Source organism: Natrix helvetica (genome assembly GCF_964273705.1).
Source record: "Natrix helvetica genome assembly, chromosome: Z".
NCBI lineage: Eukaryota > Metazoa > Chordata > Lepidosauria > Squamata > Natricidae > Natrix > Natrix helvetica.
In genome coordinates, this window is record NC_138554.1 from 30,547,050 (window position 1) to 30,571,706 (window position 24,657).

General features: G+C 38.7%; 1 protein-coding gene across 1 annotated transcript; it reads right to left on the reverse strand.

Moving 5' to 3' along the window:
* Positions 1-24,377, reverse strand: LOC309401371 (butyrophilin subfamily 2 member A1-like; the record flags this gene model as incomplete). The annotated part of the gene is made up of 7 exons (XM_081970441.1): positions 1-515; positions 955-981; positions 10,341-10,367; positions 17,577-17,603; positions 19,699-19,809; positions 20,867-21,151; positions 24,269-24,377. 7 exons carry the CDS (start codon positions 24,375-24,377, stop codon positions 1-3), a joined length of 1,101 nt encoding a protein of 366 aa, XP_081826567.1.
* Between the last annotated feature and the right edge of the window lie 280 nt (positions 24,378-24,657).

Sequence of the window (24,657 nt, forward strand, 5' to 3'; positions counted from 1 at the left end):
TTATAAAGGATTTTGCGCATACTCTAAGGTACACTTAACAAAATTTAAAAATGGGTACAATTTCTCAGTTGACCGAATGGTAATGGTGGTTATAAGAAATGGTGTCTGCGTGCAGGATCTATAGAAATACATTTTTCTGGATTCTTGATCCAGAAACAAGCCAATATTTGAATAAGGGAAACTCTTTTTTTCTATCTTTTCCTTATTTTGACTAGAAAACAAATCTCCTCTGACACTTCTTAGTGCCCAGTGTTCTTCTCCAAGTGGCACAGAAAATGTCTCCTTTCTGGCTCTATCCCTTTGAGCCTGAGTCAGCACCCCCAGCTCCCAGTCCAGCCTCTCTCCCACCTCTACCTCCCAGTAGTGCTTCCCAGAAACATAACCCTCTTTCCCCACCACCATTAGAGAACCCACAGCAGGTTTTGCTTCTCCAAAAGCCCCAAGAGTGGCTCTCTTGTTGTCATTGCTGATTCTGATGGATGGATGCTTGCAGTCTGAATCCAAATAAATGGCAACTACAAATAAAAAGGAGAAAACAGTGACAGAGAGAAATAGCTTTCATAAAAGTAGATACATTAGTTAGCTTCACCACAAGCGTTTGTTTTTATAAATGGCTTAATTGCATCTCTGATGCATTTTTTTTTGTTCACAACTACAAGCATCAAACGAGCTAATGCAGCAGCATTTTTTGAAGCGTTCCAAAACATAGTTAATCTTTAATGAAAAGCATGTATGATGCTTCTTATTAGTAAGATCATAATGCCACCAACTGTATCAAGACTTTCATGCACTAGTATTTTCACAGAAAGTAACTTGGATGTGATCAATCACATTTCCATTATTCTCTTCTGCTGGTAGAGAGATTGTAAATAGAGACAGATATTACTTTAGGATACATTTAATCAAGTCTCAATAAATCTGGATTTTATACCAGTATCTATGGCAACTTCTTACCTGCATGGTTCTGAGCTCTTCTAAGTACTATAAAAAGAAAAAGAAAACAAAATCAATAACTGGCAATAGTAAAGTATATAAACAATATTAAAATTTATTCTGCAGTAATGTGGCATTCAAATTCTTAAAAAAAGAAAGAAAGAAAAAAAGAAAGAAAGAAAAAGAAAATCTTAAAGAAAGGAAATGGCTTGAAAGAATAAATTCCAGACTGGCTTAAACCTCATCATAATTGTTGGACAATTTGACTTGATTAGAGATATTTCAGGAGGACTATGCTTTAATTCAAAACTGAGTTTTGACATTTTGGCAATCATTTTACGAACACTTCATGCCTCATAAAGTAATTAATTATAGTTGATCACACAGTCAGTCAGATGTTTAGATTGGATTTGATATTTTCGTGCAATATCTTAATCTTTCCTAAGGACATGGGATAGGTAGAGTTGTTTATGGTATGAAAGATATTGTCACAGGATGTAAACTGTGATTTTGCAATGCTTATGACTGTTTACTGTTTATTGGATTTATATGCCGCCCTTCTCCCAAAGGACTCAGGGTGGCGTACAATATTAAAAAAACCCACATATTACAAAAGTTAAAAAGAAATTAGATAAAGTATCCAACAAACCAATTAGTATAAACAATAACATTTTAAAAATTGGATTAAAATTAACAATTAAATCAAGCATTTATTTCATTTTGTTCAGGCCAGGCCGGCTTGTTGGACGTTCAAGTGGTGCTCCAAATATTTTGGGATTGCATTAAGGCACCTATTACTGTTGGTACCACCTTTGCTTTCTTTTGGCACAGTCATTCAATTCTATTTTCAGGTCTTTGCCTTTTGTGATTTCTCCAGTTCTTTCTTTTCTATTCCAGGTACTGCAATATCCATTATCCAGATTTGTTTCTCTTTCTTATCAACAGTTGTAAAAATCTTAAGTGTTATTTGGAAGGAGTTTGTCTGTTTGAATTCTAACGTTCCATGACTGTTTATTTATTTATTTATTTGTCACATTAGTTCTTGCTTGTAGGTATTTTGGGGCAGATATGAAATGCATCATTATTGCTACTTTGCCATGCCATGGTTATACTCATTATTATTACTATTAACTCAGCCTGCTTAGTGGCAATTACATTGGCCTAATATGCAATACAGCCCTGGTTTGATTCCCAGTAAGGGTATGGCTAGCTGATGAGAGCTAAATAGCTTGAAATAGATCTATACTAGTCTCCCTTTATTTATTTATCAGCACAAATACAACACAAATATAAAAAGGCAACATTAAAAATAAAAATATGGTTTTCTGCCTGGATGGTCCTCTGTGATGAGCTGAATGACAGAAAGGGGGAGTAGTGAGCTCCCTCCCATATTTGGGCATATCAGGGGTTGTAAAACAAATACATACCTATTTCCCTGGCCTAGCTGATAAGGAAGAGAGCCTGTGGCCTAGTGGCAATTACATCGGCCAAATATGCAATACAGCCCTGGTTCGAATCCCAGTAAGGGTATGGCTAGCTGATGAGAGCTAAATAGCTTGAAATAGATCTATACTAGTCTCCCTTTATTTATTTATCAGCACAAATACAACATATATATATGTTCCATCATGCTTGAAAGCAGTCACTATTGTCCCAATCCCGAAGAAAACAGCAATTAACTGCCTAAATGACTACAGGCCTATCACACTAATGTCTGTAGTAATGAAATGCTTTGAGATTGGTTCTTCAACACCTTAGGATATGCCTCCCACCAGACGTTTATAAACATCAGTTTGTCTACAGTGGAAATAGGTCAACAGATGATGCCATATTTACTGCTTTACATTCTGTAGCAAGTCATCTGAAGAAACCGGGAACTATGTCAGGATGCTTTTCATAGATTATAGGTCAATACCATTCTGCAGAGCATCTTTATTGAAAAACTGACTGACTTGGATTTTCCCTCTTCCATCTGCGACTGGATCAAAGACTTTCTGAGGGACTGGCCACAAACAGTGAGGGTTGGGTCTGTCATATCCACTGTCCTGAAGCTTAGCATTGGCCCCCTACAGGGCTGTGTGCTCAGTCCCTACCTGTATTCAATGTACATACATGATTGTGTATCATCTGAGCCATCCACTGTGATCATTAAGTTTGGAAATGATACCACCATATTGGGTCTTATTAGAGATGAAACAGCATAGAGGAGAGAGGTTCAAAAACTCTCCACATGGTGCTTGAATATCAGCAAGACCAAGGAGATGGTGTCAAACGTCTGGAAGAAGAGAGAGGAACCTGCTCGACTTTACATTGAGGGAGGATATGTGGAGAGAGTTTCCTTCTTTAAATTCCTGGAAGTCCATCTCAGTGAAAATTGTACCTGGAAAATCAATATGACCCAAATGGCCCAACCGAGACTCCACTTCCTTAGGGTCTTGCAAAAAATAAATAAATAAAGTGGAACCACAACTGATGACCACCTTTTACTGGTCCATAATAGAAAGCATCCTCACTTATTGCATTATGGTGTGGTATGCTGCCATGGATTGAAAGACATTACAGAGAGTGGTGAGTACAGCACAAAACCTGATACCACTAGACGACATTGCTAGGGCTCCCTGCCTTAGAAGAGTGAGGAAAATGTTCAGGGATGACTCACACCCTGGTCAGCTCTTGTTTATTCTCCTACCATCTGGAAGGAGATATAGAAGCATAGGCAGCTGCACATACAGGCTGAAGAACAGTTTTTATCCATGGGCAGTCAGCCTCCTGAATGAACAATAACTACAGCAACATAGTACACCTGACTTGTGGGGCCACCGCGACGTCCAATAAGTTCACATAGTGCAATAGGACTGGGTGTTTGTTAGTAGGATTCACTGTGCTAGGGATTTTTTTGTCTTTCACTGTGAGTTGTATTGTGTTGGGGGAAGGCTCAGCCAATCTCAATGTACACATGTTGTACTCTGACAATAAAGGTTTGAATCGAATTGAATTGAACACCACTTCACAATGCTTTACACAGCCCTCTTTAAGCAGTTTACAGTGTCAGTATATTGCCCCCAACAATCTGGGCCCTCATTTTACTGATTTCAGAAGGATGGAAGTCTGAGTCAACCTTGAATCGTTGTGTTTTGAACTGCCCAACTGTTGGCATTCATCAATTAGCAGAAATAGTCTAACCTGCAGTACTGCATTCTAAACACTGCTTTGCCACAGCTCTAGATTAGATTATTGTGGAATTATTAAAAAATAATTTATCTTACCCAGTTCTTCTGATAATCTTTCTGGAATAGAAAATTATTTCAATTAGCCATGCTATTTTTTTAAAAGGACAAGTTATAGAGCTATATATACCTATAGACTTAAATAACATAAATTAGATCAGAAATAAATTAACAAAGAGCTATTTCTAACCTATTACCATAAAGGAAGTTGTGATTATATCCTAATTCCTTGTCACCCACAAATTCAATCCTTGATCCCTTTACCATAAGTATATAGTGAATTTTCTCTTACCTGAATATTCTTGGATTTCAGCCATAGCTATAAAACAATAGCTTAAATCAGTAGAATGAATCATTGAGATAAATTAACAAAGAAAGATTTTGTTCCATTTAGAAAACAAGTTACCAATTCTGGGGATGTAATATTTTTAAAGCAGTTGAAATTTTGGATGATATCAAGGGGAATGGTAGCTGATGACATTGAATTATCTTTTGATTCTTTTATTGCTTTGTTAATTTGAATATGATTAATTTTTTTCAGAATCATCCTGATAAAATGAACTATGCCAAATTTCACATATTTACATACACACAATGAGATGCTGGATTTTTACAAGGTTCATCAGGATTCTTCATCAACATTTACAAGATTCATTCTCTCTCCTTCCCTCCCTCCCTCTTTCTCTCTGCACACACACACACACACACATACGAAATGGGAAAGATTGAAACAGAAGCATAAAAACCAGGTTGCTATGAATTGCATAGAGAAATATTTTCTTTTATAGATTCTAATCATCTGATAATTTGCTTCAAAGAATGGCCTTGAGTTCTAATATTGTGAGACAGGGGTAAAACAAGACATTTAGTTTTTAGTAAACATTAATAACAATATTTAAAATTTAAGCCCACGCTTGAAGATGGCAAATGAGATCTTGCCGAAACGTTGCAAAGACAATCTCAACCTTACACGGGAAAAGACCCGAATACAACAAAACTAGCATACCTACACCCGTGAAAATCTACGAAAACAAATATATATATATATGTAACACAAATACATACATACATACATACATACATACATACATACATACATACATACATACATACATACATACATATATATATATATATATATATATATATATATATATATATATATATATGCAACATTAAATATATATTTGTTGTATTTGTGCTGATAAATAAATAAAGGGAGACTAGTATAGATCTATTTCAAGCTATTAAAGCTCTCATCAGCTAGCCATACCCTTACTGGGAGAGCTAAATAGCTTGAAATAGATCTAATACTAGTCTCCCTTTATTTATTTATCAGCACAAATACAACACAAATATAAAAAGGCAACATTAAAAATAAAAATATGGTTTTCTGCCTGCATGGTCTTCTGTAATGAGCTGAAGGACAGAAAGGGGGAGTAGTGAGCTTCCTCCCATATTTGGGCATACCAGGGGTTGTAACACACACACACACACACACACACACACACACACACACACACACACACACACACAGACATATATATATATATGATTTATCCCCTTTTGGATAATTTTGAAGATTACATGTTTACTTTTTCACAAAGAAATAAAGTAATACCATAATAGCTTATTGTGCCCTTTTATGTATATCATGCAAATGTATGCCAGTTATGTAAATGTACAGAATTTGCATAAAAATGAATACAAACTTAACAAATTATGTTTACATTAGCATAAATTACATAAAATGGAAAAAAAATCAACATTCATTATTTCATCTGATGTTTACTGAATGGAAGCCTGTATAACAGATTTTACTATAGTTTGTTAAGATATTTAAATTTAATAGCTGGAGCAGAGGGATTGTGTAGTGAGCCAGAATGTGGTTGGTTGGTTGGTTGTAGATTGCTGGTTCCTGCATGAGGCAATTGTGCTGTGATTGGTTGCTATGGATGTGGAGGAGGAGTTCCCCTTTTTCCCCACCTTTTTCCTGTGTATGCCCTGAATGATCTGTAATTTACGCCATGATGTTCCTGCTGTGCTGATTTACCTGACAATGCTCCTCTTTGCCCGATTATATTATTTGCTGTAAATATATTTATTTATATAAAACTACAAGTTCATATCAACGTCTCTGACTTCATTTGGACACCTCTGCTCAATTCCCTAACATAGTTGGAAATTCGTAAATTAATTTTACATTTCTTTATCACTTTCTGCTAGAGTGCTAGAGTGATCTGGGAATAGGGGATTTAGTTATCACGCCCCTGTCATGGTCAGACCACTCATCCCTCTGGCTGGACTTCCCTGGCGCTATCCCCCACCGCGAGGAGGCGGAACCAGACTCTATAAACTGGTACCGCCCCAGGCACCTGATGGAATCTGATAGATTCCTGACGGAGCTTGGGCCAATACCTGTAGCCTTGTCCCGCTCCCGTTCCGAGGACCTAGTGACGGCCTGGAATAGGGCGACGACTGGGGCCTTGGACCGGGTTGCGCCTTTGCGACCTCTCCTGCGGCATCGACCCACCCGGGCTCCTTGGTTTACTGAGGAGCTCAGGGTGATGAAGCGCCACAGGAGACGTCTAGAGAGCAGGTGGAGATCCTCACGCTCCGAATCTGACCGAACACAGGTAAGAGCCTATTTGCGGACTTACCTTGTGGCAATAAGAGCGGCCAAACGTAGACATTGTGCTGCTCTTATTGCATCCGTGGATAACCGCCCTGCCGCCCTGTTTAGGGTGACTCGCTCCCTTTTATCGCAGGGGGCGCGGGAGACACCCTTACAGGGTAGAGCAGAGGAGTTTGGGGAATATCTTCAGGACAAAATCGATCAGATCCGGAGCGGGTGGACCTCCGTCAGTGGACCAGACGAGCCGCCAACAGCGAGTCTTGAGAGACCATTCTGGGAGGAGTTTGACTCTGTTGCCCCCGAGGATTTGGACAGGCTGCATGGACGGCTGCGACCCACCACTTGTTTAACGGACCCGTGCCCCTCCTGGCTGGTACTGGCAGCCTGGGAGGTGACACGAGGCTGGCTCCTGGGCCTGGTGAGCGCCTCACTGAGTGAGGGATACTTACCAACCGCCTTGAAAGAGGCGGTGGTGAGACCCTTGCTCAAGAGGCCTGCGCTCGACCCAATGGAGCTAGCTAACTATCGTCCAGTCTCCAACCTCCCCTTCTTGGCGAAGGTTGTCGAGAATGTGGTGGCGCAGCAGCTCCCACGACACCTAGACGAATCCGACTATCTAGACCCACGCCAGTCCGGCTTCCGACCCGGGCACAGCACTGAGACAGCCTTGGTCGCGTTGGTTGATGATCTCTGGAGGGCCAGAGATAGGGGTTGCTCCTCTATCCTGGTCCTATTAGACCTCTCGGCGGCTTTTGATACCATCGACCATGGTATCCTATTGCGCCGGTTGGAGGGGATGGGAGTCGGAGGCACCGTTTTGCGGTGGTTCGGCTCCTACCTCTCCGACCGGAAGCAATGTGTGTTGACAGGGGGGCAGAGATCGTCCCTGAGGCCACTCACTTGTGGGGTGCCACAGGGGTCGGTCCTCTCGCCTCTCCTGTTCAACGCATATGTGAAGCCGCTGGGTGAGATCATCCGTGGTTTTGGGGTTGAGTACCATCTTTACGCTGATGATACTCAGCTGTATATTTCAACCCCAAACCACCCCAACGAGGCTGTCGAAGTGATGTCCCGGTGTTTGGAAGCCGTCGGGGTCTGGATGGGGGACAACAGACTCAAACTCAACCCCTCCAAGACCGAGTGGCTGTGGTTACCGGCACCTCGGTTCAGCCAGCTAACTCCATCGCTGGCCATAGGGGGCGAACAATTGTCCCCTGTGGAGCGGGCGCGCAATTTGGGCGTCCTCCTTGATGCCCGGCTGTCAATGGAGGACCATGTGGCAGCCGTGGCAAGGGGGGCGTTCCACCAGGTTCGCCTGGTGCGCCAATTGCGCCCCCTACTGGACCGGAGTGCCCTGCGTACGGTCACTCATGCGCTGGTGACGTCTCGCCTGGACTACTGCAATGCCCTCTACATGGGGCTTCCCTTGGGACGCATCCGGAGACTGCAGCTAGTTCAGAACGCAGCCGCGCGGGTTATTATGGGAAGTACACGTTACTCCCACGTAACACCTCTCCTGCGCGAGCTGCACTGGCTACCTGTGGCCTTTCGGGTGCGTTTCAAGGTATTGATCACCATCTTTAAAGCGCTCCATGGCAGAGGACCTAGTTACCTGCAGGATCGCATCCTACCACACACGTCCCTGCGACCTATCCGCTCACACAGAGAGGGGCTCCTCCTGATGCCGTCTGCTAGGCAATGCCAGCGGGCGACACCTAGGAGTAGATCCTTCTCTGTGATGGGCCCAACCCTCTGGAATGACCTCCCTCCAGACATTCGAACTACCACCGACCTCCGTTCCTTCCGGCAAAAGTTAAAGACTCACCTGTTTCAATCAGCTGGCCTGGCACTTTCTTAGTTTTACCTCCCAGGGATTTATTTTATTTTAGGGTTTGGGGTTTTAATTGTGATGTTTTAAGATTAGAATTATTTATTTCTTAGTACAGCCTATCTCCCCCTCCAAATGTATCTTAAATGTAGTTTAAATGTATTTAATTATTATGACTGATTTTATTATATTGACTGTACACCGCCCCGAGTCCCTTTTTGGGAGAGGGGCGGTCTAAAAATCTAAGAAATAAATAATAAATAATAAATAAATAGTTGAATCAAGGTTAGCCCAACAAATGACATTGAAATAAGAGTAGAATCTTCTGGACAACTGGACAAGAATACTTTTACATTTCCATTTCCCATAAGTATTTTAAAGGATAAAAAGGTAAAGGTTCCCCTTGCATATATGTGCACGTTGTTCCCGACTCTGGTCATGTGGCTGGCATGACTTAACATGAAGGTGCACAGAACACTGTTGACTCCCCACCAAAGGTGGCTCCTGTTTTTTCTACTTGCATTTTTACATGCTTTCAAACTGCTAGGTCGGCAGAAGCTGGGAAAAATAAAAGGAACTCACTCCATTACGCGGCACTAGGGATTCGAATTGCTGAACCTTTTTGATTGATTATCTTAGTCTTAGCCACTGAGCCCCGTGTCCCTACTTGAAAGGATAGCTGTTTAATAATGGTAGTAAGCATGACTCATTAAGAAAGGTTCAAGTTTCATGAATATATAAACCATTCTTTGATTACTCCTTATTTAAAAGAATACTAACCTCCTTCATATATCTTCTGGTCAATTTCTGCAACAAAGATTACATATATAAGAAATTTTGCTGTTATTGTTATAACTAACCTCTCTGATAAGGTGTAATTGTCAGCAATCATTTGATAATAGGTAAAAATGTGTTAATTATCAAGAAATGTCAGTGATCCTATCCATTTTCAGGAAGGGAAGAATTTGAAAATGCAAATATTTCAAAATTATTGTACATCATTGAAATCTTATTAGTCTAAATTAGTCTGGTATGAACAGAAAGGGTCAACTCACATGAAAACAATACCATAGTAGGTTAATAGATTTCAATTGCATGATTTGTAATAGTGGAATCTGCTGCTGCTGAAACCTGGTCGGTCTGTCTGTCTGTCTGTCTGTCTGTCTGTCTGTTTCTCTCTCTCTCTCTCTCACACACACCAGAAGTGATATTCAGCAGGTTCTAACCAGTTCTGGAGAACCAATAGTGGAAATTTTGAGTAGTTCGGAGAACCGGTAAATATCACCTCTGACTGGCCCCACCCCCATCTATTCTCTGCCTTCTGAGTCCCAGCTGATTGGGTGGAAATTGAGATTTTGCAGTAACCTTCCCCTGGAATGGGGAGCGAATTGAGATTTTACAGTATCCTTCCCCTGCCACGCCCACAAACCATGCCCACCAAGCCATGTCACACCCACCAAGCCACACCCACAGAACCAGTAGTAAAACAATTTGAATCCCACCACTGACACACACACACACACACACACACACACACTTCCAGAACACTTAAAATGTAATGGTAAAAGTGCAATTTGAAATGAATCTGAAGTTTGACTCCTGATTCAGGAGGGTTTTTTTTAATTAAAAAAATATTATCAGACTCTTCCAAGCATAGCAGAGAACACTATCCACATGTATAAAGGAAATAAGAGGAAGGAAAACATTCCAATCTTACCAATATCACTATTGGTCTTATCTCGTTCTGAAAAGAATAATAATGAAATGTTATAAGATAAAACATGTTAATAAAATGTTCCTTTAGTTATGCCATTTTAATATTTATATGTACTTGGGATAGATAACCCCTCCCCCCACCTTTTCCCAAAGCAGGAAAAGGATCCATCCTTCTATTTGACCTTTTGGATAAAATCATTTCATTATTAAAGCCAAAGTGTACAAAATGAATTATTCATGAACAAGTTTGCTTCCTGCTATACTAGGGCTCCTTAAGATGATGCAATGTTTCTGAATAGAGCTAAGCAATCTGATAAATTGAATACAAATCACTTTGATGATATTTAAGATAAATATGGCCAAATGGATACAGTAGGTTCCCTTCAATGTACAAGGTCATAGTTTTCTTTCAATTTTTGACTGAATCTCCCTATACACTTTGCATTGAATGTGCTCTTTCAGCAGGTTTGTGACTTTTTCTTCTTTTCTCAGCCTTAGTACTTCTATTTCATTTTTCTAAAGATATAAAAGACAATGAAATATTTCTGTTATTCTTGGTTCTTGGATGTTTCTTTATCACTGATAAGTGAAGGAAGAAGACTTACCTCTTGCCCCAGTGATAGAATTTACTAGAAATCCTTTCTGGGCAGCTGAAATGGATGAGCTCATCCTCTATTGATATAGCATTCCCTCTAAAAACTATGCATATTTTCCTAGCTTTGTTTCAAAAGTAAACATTTCTTCCCTGTATTGCTCCTATGTCTTTTTGCTCAGGGTTTTCAGTTGGCTAAATGTTAATTTCAGTATGTCATGAGCCACTTTGTAAAGGGCTACCAGTTCAAATTGAACCATACTTATCACTTAGTCCCAATAGATTCTATATCTCCTTTTAGAAGCAATAAAATTAGAATAAGCATTTTGCTTAGTAGATTATCAAGCCCTTTGATTAGTAGATGTGAACGAGATAGTAGATAGGAAGAAGATATTAGATACAAAAGTTTAAATTTGAACCCTTGTAGGATCTTTTTTAATTGAAAGCTTGGTGTTCATAACTAGGAGAAGAAAATAAATAAATGAATAAATAGGTTTCCAAGTGGCTGTTCCCCACATTTGCAGGTCCACTAAAACTGGAAGATGTTTTGTCTATGATACGATATGATATCCTCTCATTTATTAAAACAAATGTGCTTATTTTAAATCAAAGAAAACAGAACAAAGGAAAACTACTTATACTAGCAATACCAATAATTTATACAAAAAATTGCTAAATTCCCTGAAGCTGTAAATTCAGTAACAAGATTGAAATTGGATCTGTAGGTATGGTCCAAATTGATATTTGTTTTTGTTATTTAGAATGTGTATTACTTTGTTTCTCTCTGTCTACAATAGTGTCTAAAGTTATAATCTGCATATTTAATAAAACAATATGACAATACTAGAAAGTCCAAAAATATTCCCAATATTCTCAAGGGACTCAAATCTTTCTGTACTAGAAAAAAAAATACAAACTTTTAAAAAATTGAGCAACTTTGACCACTGCTGGCTCTGTACTTAGAGAGGCCTGTAAAAGCACAGTAAAGTGACATATAAAGTGCTATTTATAAGTGCTATTTTTAAAAATTTCAGGATTTTTCAGCATTTCAGACTAGCAACCTTGTCTCTGCTACCTGAGTTTATTAACCTATCAACCACTGGCAACTGCATTCCCAGTACAGAAGGCTGAAAAATCTCCCACAAGTGGAGAATTATCAGTGGGAGAACATGGTAGCTAAGCTGCTGATTGCATCTGCACTGCATTTGGATTTACCAATGGCTGCTGGGTAGAGCTGCTACCTCCCCCTCAGTTCAGGGGGATTGAGACAAAGTCTAATGGAGCAAGGCAGCAGCTGAATCATATAACTGAAAATCTAAAAGAGGAGTAGTACATTCCTGGTAAGTGCATCTGTGATTGTAATTTTATTTTAGAATGTCTGGCTTAATTCAGTGCAATACTTGTTTTGTAGCTATCTTTCATTAAATTAGATACTTTCCTATTTGTAAACAAATTACTACTCTATAGGGACAGATTGCTTAATTAGGGTCTCTAATTTGTGCTCTTCAGGCAGAAATTAGGTGTCCAACTCAATTGTTATGTTCTATTGAGCTTCCCAACTATCAGCCCCCTCTACCACAAAGACCCTGCAGAAAAGGGGCAGTAGGGACAACTGTGGAAATTGGCAGGGTGAGAGCCCAGAATCATAAGCACAAAACTTTCACTGTGTCCCTGCATAATAGATATAGTGCTCCAGCTGACCTTAATAGGGGATACTAAGGTGTTAGGTCAAGCTGGTTGTGATGATGAAGATAACTCAAATGAGCAGGAGATCATGGTCTGAAACAAAGAAGTTGGTTTGGATAGGGGAAAATCTGAATCAGGTATTACACATCAGCCATGTGAAAAAAGCAAGTTATCTAACGAGAAGTCATCTTCTGGTTGGTAATTCAATTGTAAGAGATGTCAAATTAGGAAAGGATGTGGATATTTTGAAGGTATCTGCCTAATGCTACTAGCATCAGAGAAAAGAGGTGCATTGTTAAGATTCAAGAAAGCTAGTAAGAACTGTGGTGTTGTTGCATATCTTGGCACTTGAAAAAGATGTATTCTCTGTGCAGAATGATTTCCAGAGTTTGGGACAAGAACTCAGCAGGATAGGCTGTACTCTTACCTTTTTAGAGGTTTTACTTGTATATAAGGAGAAAAAAAGGAAAAGGCAAGCATATAGAGTTGTTCAAGATGTAGCTACAGGAGTAGTGTAAAGTGGAAGGCTTTGGTTATATTAGTCATGATGTCTAATGAAAAGCTATACAAAAGAGATGGTTTGTATCCATCAAAGAAAGGGACTGAATTACTTGGCATTAAATTCAGGTATTTTCTGGACAAATATTTAAAGTAAATGATGGGGACAGAGAATTTATTGATACAGAACATTTCTGTCTTCAGCAATTTAAATTAGTAGGGTTATCATACTTATAAAATAAATGTTTTTGGGGTAAGAATATCAACCTTGCTGTCAAGAAAAATCAAGCTTTTGATAGTGTGTGCAATACTATGTGCACTAATCAAACAGATGGTAAGGAAGTAGGGAAACTCAGACACAAAACAAGTTATGTAGAAAATAAACACAAGGTCAGTCAAAAAGGACTCAAATGACTATACATCATCACACAAAGTTATGAGATATAAACAGAGTTTATTAGAAATTCAAGTAAATGAGGGCAGATATAGTATTATTGACATTATAGAAACTTAGTGGGATGAACCCCACAAATAGAATATGCAGCTAGGGGGATTTAAATTATTTAAAAGAAACAGACCAATAAAAGAGGAAGTAGAGTTGCACTATATAAAAAAATAATAACAGTTCTATAGAAACAGCACAACAATGATGAAAACTGTTTTGAAGGCATTTAGGTCAATATAAAATGGGGGGGATGACATTGTCATAGGTGTATACTACAGGTCCCCCAATTAAACAGAGGAAATAGATGAACTTTTTGCTAGTCAGTTAACTAAGGTATGTAGGCAGCACATTACAATAGCCATGGGGGACTTCCCTGACATTAACTGGGAGACAAACTCTGCACTAAGTGGAAGTTCAAACAGGTTTCTGACAAACCTAGCAAACAACTTTGTCTTCGAAAAAGTAGAGAAGGGAACAAGGGGATCAGCCATATTGGATTTAATTCTCACTAACAGAAATGAAATGATAGAAAGTGTCAAAGTGTCAAACTTTGGGCGGGGGGAGTGATCATGCAATATTGGCGATTCAACATTATGCAAGCATGAGCAATAGAACAAAGTCAGACAAGAGTCTTGGACTTTAGGACAGCTAATTTAAAAAAAACTTAAAGAGAGCTTGGGAAGGATTCCATAGATGAGAATCAACAAGGGGAAAACAATCCAAGAAGCTTGGGAAACTTTGAAAAATGGGATTATAAAAGCCACCTCTAACACAATACCAATGATGAAGAAAAATAACGTGTCTCAAGAAAAGGATAAAACAAATGACAAAAAGGACAAGTACAAAAAGTGGAAAGAGGGGCACATAACTAAGGCAGAATATCAGCAAATAGTCCAAGCCTGCAAGGATGAAATGAAGAAAGCTAAGGCTCAAAATGAACTAAGGTTTGAGACAAAAGTAAAAAATAACAAAAAGAGCTTCTTCCAATGTGTAAAAAACAAGAAAAAAGTTAAGGAAATGATTAGTCTATTAATGGGAGAAAGTGGCAAGAAGGTGACAAGCAACAGGGAAAAAGCAGAACTGCTTAACTTGTTTTTTTGCATCTGTGTTTACACAAAAGGAAAAAAAAAACTGTCCAACCTATCAAAAACAGTATCATAAAAACATATTAGGAATACAAGTTAAAATAGGCAAGAACATGATAAGAGAGCACCTGTCCATCCTAAATGAGTTCAAATCACCAGGACCAGATGGATTGCACCCCAAGTTTCTGTAGTAACTGGCAGATGTGATCTCAGAACCACTGAACTATATTTCAAAGATTCTGAAGCACTGAGAAACTACCAGAGGACCGGAAAAGAGCTGATGTGATTCCCATCTTCATAAAAGGAAAAAAAAAATAGATCCAGGAAGTTACAGACCTTTCAGCCTAAACTCAATACCTGGGAGGATTCTGAAAAAGATAATCAACAACGAATCAGCAAACACATAGAGGCAAACAAAGTCATAACCAAAAGCCAACATGGGTTTGTCAAAAACAGATCCTGTCAGATCAAATCATATTGCATTTTTGACAAAGTGACAAAATTAGTGGACTAGAGAAATGCTGTGGATATTATTTATTTGGACTTCAGTAAGGCATTTGATAAAATAGACTACAACCTACTACTTGAAAAGATGTGGGTTAGGCAGCATCACCACCAGATGGATTTGTAACTGGCTGACCAATTGCACTCAACATTAATCCTTACATTGGAACTGCATCTATATGGAGGGAAGTATGGACTGGGGTACCCCAAGGCTCTGTTTTTGACCCTGTACTCTTTAACATCTTCATCAATAATTTGCATGAGGGGATAGATGGGAAATCATCAAATTTGCAGATGATAGCAAGTTAGCAGGAATACTCCAGAAGTTAGGCTTAAGATACAGAAGGATCAAAGACTTGAACACTAATGCTATCTAACAAAATGAAATTCAGTGTTAAAAAAGTAAGATTCTATATTTAGGCAAGAAAAAACAATACACAAGTACAGTATAAATGATACCTGGCTCAATAGTAGTAACTGTGAGAGGGATCCTGGAGTCCTAATGGACACTCATTTAAATATGAGTCAGCAGTATGCTGCAGGTGCCAAAGAAAGCCAACACAGTTGTAGGCTACACAAACAGAGGGATAGAGTCAAGATCAAGCTATTCTCCAAAGCATCTGAAGACAGGACAAAGAGCAATGGATGAAAATTAATCAAGGAGAGAAGCAACCTAGAACTAAAGAGAAATTTCCTGATAATTAGAACAATTAATCAGTGGAACAACTTGGTTCCAGAAGTTGTGAATGCTCCAACATTGGAAGTCTTTAAGAAGAGATTGGACAACCATTTGTCTGAAATGGTATCGAGTTTTCTACCTGAGCAGGGACAAGAAGACTTCTAAGTCTCTTCCAATTCTATTATTCTGGTAGACAACGATCCAAACTAAAAAAATTGAAAGCTGTTGCCCAATTCTGTCCAGAAAGAATTGTCTTTAAGCCAATTGAGAATCAAGCTGATATCAGCTATCCAGCACAGGATAGAAGTTGCTTAATGTAGATAATGTATGCCTTAGGGCAGTGATGGCAAACCTTTTCGACACTGAGTGCCAAAACCGGAATGTGCATGCATGTGTGTACATATGTATATATTGGAAACCCGAAGACCAGCTGGCCAGTGCATGCATGCTTGTTTTTGGCTGTTTTTTAGACTGTTTTCAGGCCATTTTTGGGTGTTTTCAGGGTATTTTTTCAGGGCATTTTCACGCTGGACTTTTGGCAATTTTCAGGTCATTTTTTTGGCCTGAAAACAACCCAAAATACAGCCTGAAAATGCCCTGAAAAACAGCCCCCCAAAGGCCCACAAATGGCCCACGAATGGCCTGTTTTTTTAAACCAGAAGAGCAGCTGATGATGGCAACTGTGTCCCCAAAAAGGACTTTCCCTGCCACCTCTGGCATGCGAGGCATAGGTTCGCCATCCCAGCCTTAGAGTACAAAAAAAGAGGAGTTTCTGCTCCCTGCCCTGAAAATGTGCCTAATTACTAAACAAAAAGTGGTTAATCAGCTGATCTACTTCACTAGTGTCAGAGCTGCCTTTCATTTTTCCTTGATAATTAATCACTAAAACTAACCTTAGTAAATAAATCTGAAACTGAATAGAGCTCATTTGTAAATTGGAAAAGCCTTCTCAGTTATGACCTGAAAGCATTGCTATTTTGCATTTGAGAAGATTTCTCTAGTATTATTTTGAATTTCAGTAAAATTAGTTCTGTATTTTCCTTCAATAAGTTTAAAAATAATATGTATTTATTTTTATTCCTGTAGTCAGATATTTACTGCTGCTCCAGCTGAACATTTTTCATTTTTTTAAAGTAAACTCAAATGCTACACATAAGCTGACAGGAAAGGTGCACTACTATCACAAACATCTCTTTAAAAAGGACAGGTATGAATACGATGATAAAATATATTAATTTTTTTAAAAAAGTACTTACCATTTTTCATTTCATTTATTTCTTTTTCTGTAAAAATTAATGTAGTAATTATTCATTTAAGACTAGACTACATTACTTTCAATATGCTATTTCCAGAAAGAGAAATCAGTGTGGATGAAGTTGAAAAAGCCATGTTCATTTTATTATTGCACAAATTGTTTTATTTCCATTTAGTAGTAAACATTTTCTAGGGAGTCAATTTTTGTATTTTGACACTCCTTTCCTCGAACACTAAGACTTGATGATGATGAAGATAGTGTTACATATTTCCTTCTTATAGGAATGTATCCAACCTTTGAAAACTCTAAATTTGCAGAGGTAAAGGAAAACACATCTCACCTTTATTACAGTGATGATATTGTTGCTCAGGCTCTTTCTTCCTCTTACCCTCTTGTTACAGCAAATTACAGGTATTGCTTTCAATTTTAATAATATATCTACATAATTTCAAGAACTTTTATAATATAAAATACACGACTGACCATTACTTACCAAATTTTGAATCTTCTTGGAAGTTCTCTGAAACAAAGTGCGGAAATAAATTGAAATTTGTCAGAGATCAAAGTGCCCTTCTCTTTTTGATAACACCCTCTCTCTGATTATTTTGCAGAGGAAACTTTTAAAATTCCTCCTTCAGATCCAGAGAAATCAATGTGATAGAAATGCAGCCAGCTTGAGTTGGAATATAGGGGATAAAGTATTTGCATTGGTCAACCCTGTATAAATTGTCAGAACCTGACCTTCTACCTTTTTCTGTCAAAGAAAGAGCATATTCTGTTTGGCTGAATATTCTTCATCAAGATGTTGGAGGAGAAGAAGCATTTTCTACTATGTTTTCATGAACTACCTACTCCATGTTGGGGAAATGACTCATTCAATAAATCTACAATTTATTATTAAGATAATATAATTAGATCAAAGTACACCTTGTGTTATAGAGACAAATCAAACTAGTATGTACAATGTAACTAAGTACCTTTCTTTATTCTGCCAAGTGCCACACTCTTATGAAAAACATAGAAAAAGAGGAATTTCCTGTAGACATAATTCACAAGATAACCCAGTAATGTATTTAAAATACTCACTGATCAATTTGTATGCCGCAAAAGTAATGATACAAATGAAAAGCACCAAAATTAACACAAAAGGTCCAATCCAAGAGGAAGTAGTTGGATAAAAAACATCTGAAAGACAGATTGCAATCTTATTTAGCTGATGTTTTCTCCAGAATAAATTCAAAATTGCCAAAAGGAAAAAAAATGTTTACTCAATATTTTCCCAGTGTTCAACAAGCTGATTTGGTTCTTTTCTCCCATGATTGTCCCCAACTGGAGACAGATTTGCCAAAATGATTTGAAACTTAACAAATAATGCTGCTCCAACATGTCCTGCTGGAGAAGATGGCAGCAGAGAAGATGGAGTGTTGCCAATGACATCATTACAGATGTTGGATAAGACAATGATCTCACTGGCAGTACCCTTCTAGTATTCACTATGTATCAGGCCTTGAAGGTAGATCACATTGGGAAGCCAATTCCGTGTAGGTCAATATTTGCACTGTAAAGTTATAGTATGACAACCGACTCAAGCTCAACCCCTCCAAGACGGAGTGGCTGTGGGTTCCGCCCCCCCGGTTCAACCAGTTAATTCCATCTCTGGCCATTGGGGGCGTACAACTTGCCCCGGTGGAGCGGGCGCGTAATTTGGGCGTCCTCCTGGATGCTCGGCTGTCCATGGATGACCATGTGATGGCCGTGGCAAGGGGAGCGTTCCACCAGGTTCGCCTGGTGCGCCAATTGCGCCCCCTATTGGACCGGGATGCCTTGCGCACAGTCACTCATGCGCTGGTGATGTCTCGCCTGGACTACTGTAACGCTCTCTACATGGGGCTTCCCTTGAAATGCACTCGGAGACTACAGTTGGTCCAGAACGCGGCCGCGCGGGTAATTATGGGGAGTACAAGGTACTCCCATGTGACACCTTTCCTGCGTGAGCTGCACTGGCTCCCTGTGGTCTACCGGGTGCGTTTCAAGGTCTTGATAACGATCTTTAAAGCGCTCCATGGCTCAGGACCTAGCTACTTGCGGGATCGTATCCTGCCCCATACATCCCTGCGACCAATTCGCTCGCACAGAGAGGGACTCCTCCAGGTGCCGTCCACCAGACAATGTCGGGGGGCGGCGTCTAGGAGCAGAGCCTTCTCTGTAGCGGGCCCAGCCCTGTGGAATGACCTTCCCCCGGATATTAGGACCACCTCTGACCTCCGCTCCTTCCGGATAAAGCTCAAGACCCACCTATTCCAAGTAGCTGGCCTGGCTCAACCATAGTTCGTTCACTCTGCTCCTGACGGGTTTTTTAATTTTTGTGGTTTTTGGAATTTTATTAGGGGATTTTAAATTGTGTTTTTAATTGTCTTTATTCATCTGCCTACCTCCTCCATGTACACGTATTCGTTTATTTTGTGTGTGTATTGTCCATATTGTATTTTATGTGTTTTTTTACTGTACGCCGCCCCGAGTCCTTCGGGAGAGGGTGCGGCTAAGAAATAAATTTTATTTTTATTAAAGTAACAAAAACTTTACTTCTGCTTGACTGAGATTGTTACTTTTATTACTTTCTTGATCTGGACTCAGAACCCTTTTATCTGACTGTTGCTTTGGTAGTTGCTCTTTTTGATCTCCTTGAAGGTCATTCCCTCTATCCTGTACATTGCTATATGCTTGTTCTGAAGCATTTGAAAGGGTGCCAGTAAACTGTTAGTTTTCTCTCTCTGCATTTTCCAATTCTTTACTGATCTTCCTGCCCCAAAATATAGGACACGGCTGAAGAAGGTGCATGCCAGTTGGCATCAGAGGTGGTATTCAGCCAGTTCACACCGGTTCGTCTGAACTGGTGGCAGAAATTTTGCCTAGTTTGGCAAACAGGTAGTGATGGCTGGCTGGCCACACCTCTGAACAGTTCCCTCTGTCACCAGTTAATACCCCACTCGTCTGATCGCTGCTCACTTGCACAGCCTCTTTGCATACTGGCTCTCAAAAAGGCTGGCGGCTGGCCGCAGGCAACTGAAAAGTCCCCTAGTTGGTGAAAAAGCGACTGCCATCGGCACCATCTTATTTGCATATGCACATCCCATTGCCTTGCAAGTCCACATGCATGCGCAAAGAAGATAGCGGCAATGGCAGATGCTTTTTTGCCAACTGGAGGACTTTTAAGCAGCTGCAGCCAGCCGCCAGCCTCTTTGAGAGTTGGTATGCAAAGAGGCGGTGGCTCTTTGTCAGCCAGCGGCTTCCCAGCAGCAGTGGCTGGCTGGGGGCTGCTGAAAACTCCGGTCAGCTTGCCTTCCAGACTGTACCAGCCATCATGGAAGGTAAACAACCAAAGAGGCAATGGTGCGGGAGGAAGCAGGGAAACAGGGGTGACTAGTGAAGGGAGGGCAGGGATAGATAGAAAAAATCCTAAAACTTTTCCCATCTTTTCCTGTGGGTGTGGCTAAGTGGGGGGCATGCGACTGAGTGGGTGTGAGTGATATCATGTTGGTATTGCCCACTCAGTCATATGCCCCCCACCTAGCCACGCCCACCGAACCAGTAGTGAACATTTTGGAATCCCACCACTGGTTGGCATTATCCATTTTCCAAGATACTATATCATTTCCTTTTTACTGTTTACTATTCTGACAAGTAGATATTGAAGTACTTTAAAAAAAACTCAATTAATAATAATATATCTAATTCTCTAACAGTATTTTTCAAAGTAGCTCTACCTGATCCATCCTTACTTACCAGAAATGAAGATTCGGGATTCTCTCTCATTCCTTACCAGGTTGTTGATGATTTTGCAGGAGACTTCACTATCGCCTCCTGGCTGTAATATAAGGGAACCAAAAACCTGAAAAATTCCTGTCACGACCTTTGTATCTGATATGGCTGAATTCTCCGTCCAGATTTTTCCTTTGCTGTCTAGCCAGAGAGCCTGTGGTCTTGGGTACCACCCCTCTGAGGTGCAGGCAAGTCCAATACCTTGGCCCTTGTAATCTACCAAGGCAATAGTGGGATCTCCTCCATTTGCTGCAGAAAAATAATGTGTTAAATTTTTACTGTCATAGAAAATCTGTATGAACTAGAATTTTCAAAACTATGAGATATAGCTCCCTAGGGCTGCCAAGTCTAGGGGAAGCGTGAAGAACCTTGCAATTGGATTGCTACAAAAAAAAAAAAAAGCTCATTATACAAATTTTCATTCTATTATTTTCATTGTTCATTTGTGTTCATTTTGGTGTTTGGATTTTTTATGGTAGGTGTCTATATTAAGATTATATTAAAGGGAGGTATAATGGCAAAATATTTAGTAATCACCAACCATGAATTTTAAAACTAATACAGCCTATATATGTCTGACTTTAATGCCATTTTTAAAGAAAGAGGAATTTTACGTGTTTTATGATAGATTTTACATTTTTAAAAATATTTTTTTTTGTTTTTAAATTGTTTTTCTCATTGAGTGTGTGCTTGTATTTGTTTTATTGTTTGCAGGACACTAAAAATCATATATATATATATATATATATATATATATATATGTATGTATGTATGTATGTATGTATGTATGTATGTATGTAAAACTGAATTACACAAACTCACAAATGTATTAATCTCCAAAGGATTCCAAAGAAAAACAATCACCAACCTAATCCAAAAGGAGACTCCCCCAAAAAACCAAGATACAGAACAGGAAAATGGCATCGCCCTCCTCCCTTACATCAAAGGCACCACAGATAAAATCAGCAAAATTCTCCACAAGCACAATATCAGGACAGCCTTCACCACTGACCAAAAAATAGCCAACATCTTAAGAAACCCCAAAGACAAAATCCAGCTAGAAAACCAAGGAGTCTACGAAATACCATGCAAAATCTGCCCAGCAATATACATAGGACAAACAAACAGGAGAATAAATGCACGCATCACAGAACACAAAAATGCAGTAAGAAAAAAAGAAAAAACTTCTTCCCTTTTCCAGCACCTTAAAGCTACAGGACACGAAATCAACCTTGAAGGAGCCAGGTTAATCTCCAAAACAGAACACCTCCACAAGAGAATAATCATGGAAGCCATCGAAATAGAGAAACACCCCCACAGCATGAACAAACGTGATGATACCTCCCGCCTACCAAACATCTGGAAACCAGCCCTAGCCAATAAACGAACACCACCCACCACCCAAGCCGTTAAAATACAAAACAACAATGCACACACAACCTGCACCAATCAGCACCAATCTACCAATCATGATACAACCACACAACCAATCATTCCACTTACTGAAACAAAGCCAGCACCCCATCCCCTCCCACCAAGACTTACAGAAAGATGGCAGCTCCGTTCCCATTTTAAGCCCACATTTTGAGCCCACGCTTGAAGATGGCAGGTGAGATCCTGCCGAAACGTTGCAAAGACAATCTCAACCTTACACGGGAAAAGACCCGAATACAACAAAACCAGCATATATATATATATATATATATATATATATATATATATATATATATATATATATATATATATATATATATATATATATATATATATATATATATATATATATATATATATATATATATATATATATATATATATATATATATATATATATATATATATATATATATATATATATATATATATATATATATGTAAATATATATATATATATTTGCATATACATATATATATATATATATGCAAAATACAACACACACACATACATTATATATATATATATATATATATTTGTTTTCGTAGATTTTCACGGGTGTAGGTATGCTGGTTTTGTTGTATTCGGGTCTTTTCCCGTGTCTCAACCTTACACGGGAAAAGACCCGAATACAACAAAACCAGCATATATATATGCTGGTTTTATATATATAATTATATTATATATATAATATAATATATATATAATATTATATATATATAATGTGTGTGTGTGTGTGTGTGTGTGTGTGTTGTATTTTGTACTGATAAATAAATAAAGGGAGACTAGTATAGATCTATTTCGAGCTAATTAGCTCTCATCAGCTAGCCATACCCTTACTGGGATTTGAACCCCGGCTGTATATATCTTAGGCAGGAGTCTTAGCCACTAAGCCACGGGCTCTGTTCCTTATCAGTTGAACCAGGGAAATAGGTATGTATTTGTGTTACAACAGTACAAAATAGTAATAGTTCAGTACAAAATACAACACAAATATAAAAAGGCAACATTAAAAATAAAAATATGGTTTTCTGCCTGCGTGGTCTTCTGTGATAAGCCGAAGGACAGAAAGAGGGAGTAGTGACCTTCCTCCCATATTTAGGCATACCAGGGGTTGTAACAGAAATACATACCTATTTCCCTGGCTCAACTGATAAGGAGGCGAGCCTGTGGCTTAGTGGCTAAGACTCCTGTCTAAGATATAATACAGCTCAGGCTCAAATCCCAGTAAGGGTATGGCTAGCTGATGAGAGCTAATTAGCTCGAAATAGATCTATACTAGTCTCCCTTTATTTATTTATCAGTACAAATACAACATATATATATATATGATTGACAGATGCCTAAATATGAGATAAATATATAATACTCAACACTGCAAGTATTTTATTTGGTGAATGTCATTTTTCATGGAATCTTTATCTTCTCTTATATATATGAAATATTTGTTATATGAAAATAATGTAATAAATATTAATTTAATAGTACTACAATTAATAAAAGTAATAAAGACAACACTGGAAACTGACCATCCAATCCCAGGTAACAGTTTCTTGTTTGCTAGCCACCTATAATTGAATTTCTATCATTAATCAATCACCCATTGATCTCTATCCACTTATTCCTTTTGAGGTGAGGTAAAGAGCCATGGAACCCATTTATGAAAGCTTCAATACATTTTTATTTTTAAGGAGTAAAAGGCATTTTCCATCGAATTAAAGAAGATTTTTAAAAAAGGACAAAAGAAATGTAAGGATACTAAAATGTGCACTGTCTTTGTAGTTTGGTGCAACATAGGTGTGCAGTTTGATGTTATATGGTTTGAGATTGATGAAGTTATTATGAAAGGGTTAAGGTTAAATATTGTAATTGTAATACCATCCTTTGCATTCTAATGTTATTTATTTTAAGAACATACACAATAATCTCACCTGTTAAAACCAACTGAACCGCCACCTTATCATACCAATCATCAAGGTAGATCCTACAAGTGTAGAGTCCCTGGTCAAAGAGACTTATACTCCTCAGAAGCAGAGACATGTTGCCTTTATTAATCTCAGAAGCAAAGAGCTTTGTCCGATCCTTATATCTTCCATCCTGTGTTTCCCCCTGGTTTCTGTTATAATTTTTCACTTCAATTTTTTCTGATTTTTCCAAGATCCATTGAATTCTAATGTTGACCTTTGCAAGTGGTTCTAGAATGTTTATCATACATGGCAGTATTACGTCTTTTTCAAGATATCCAATTACAGGATTATTTGGAAGTCTCATTGAATATTTACCTTCAGAAACAAATCAAGAAATCATCACAATGCAGAAA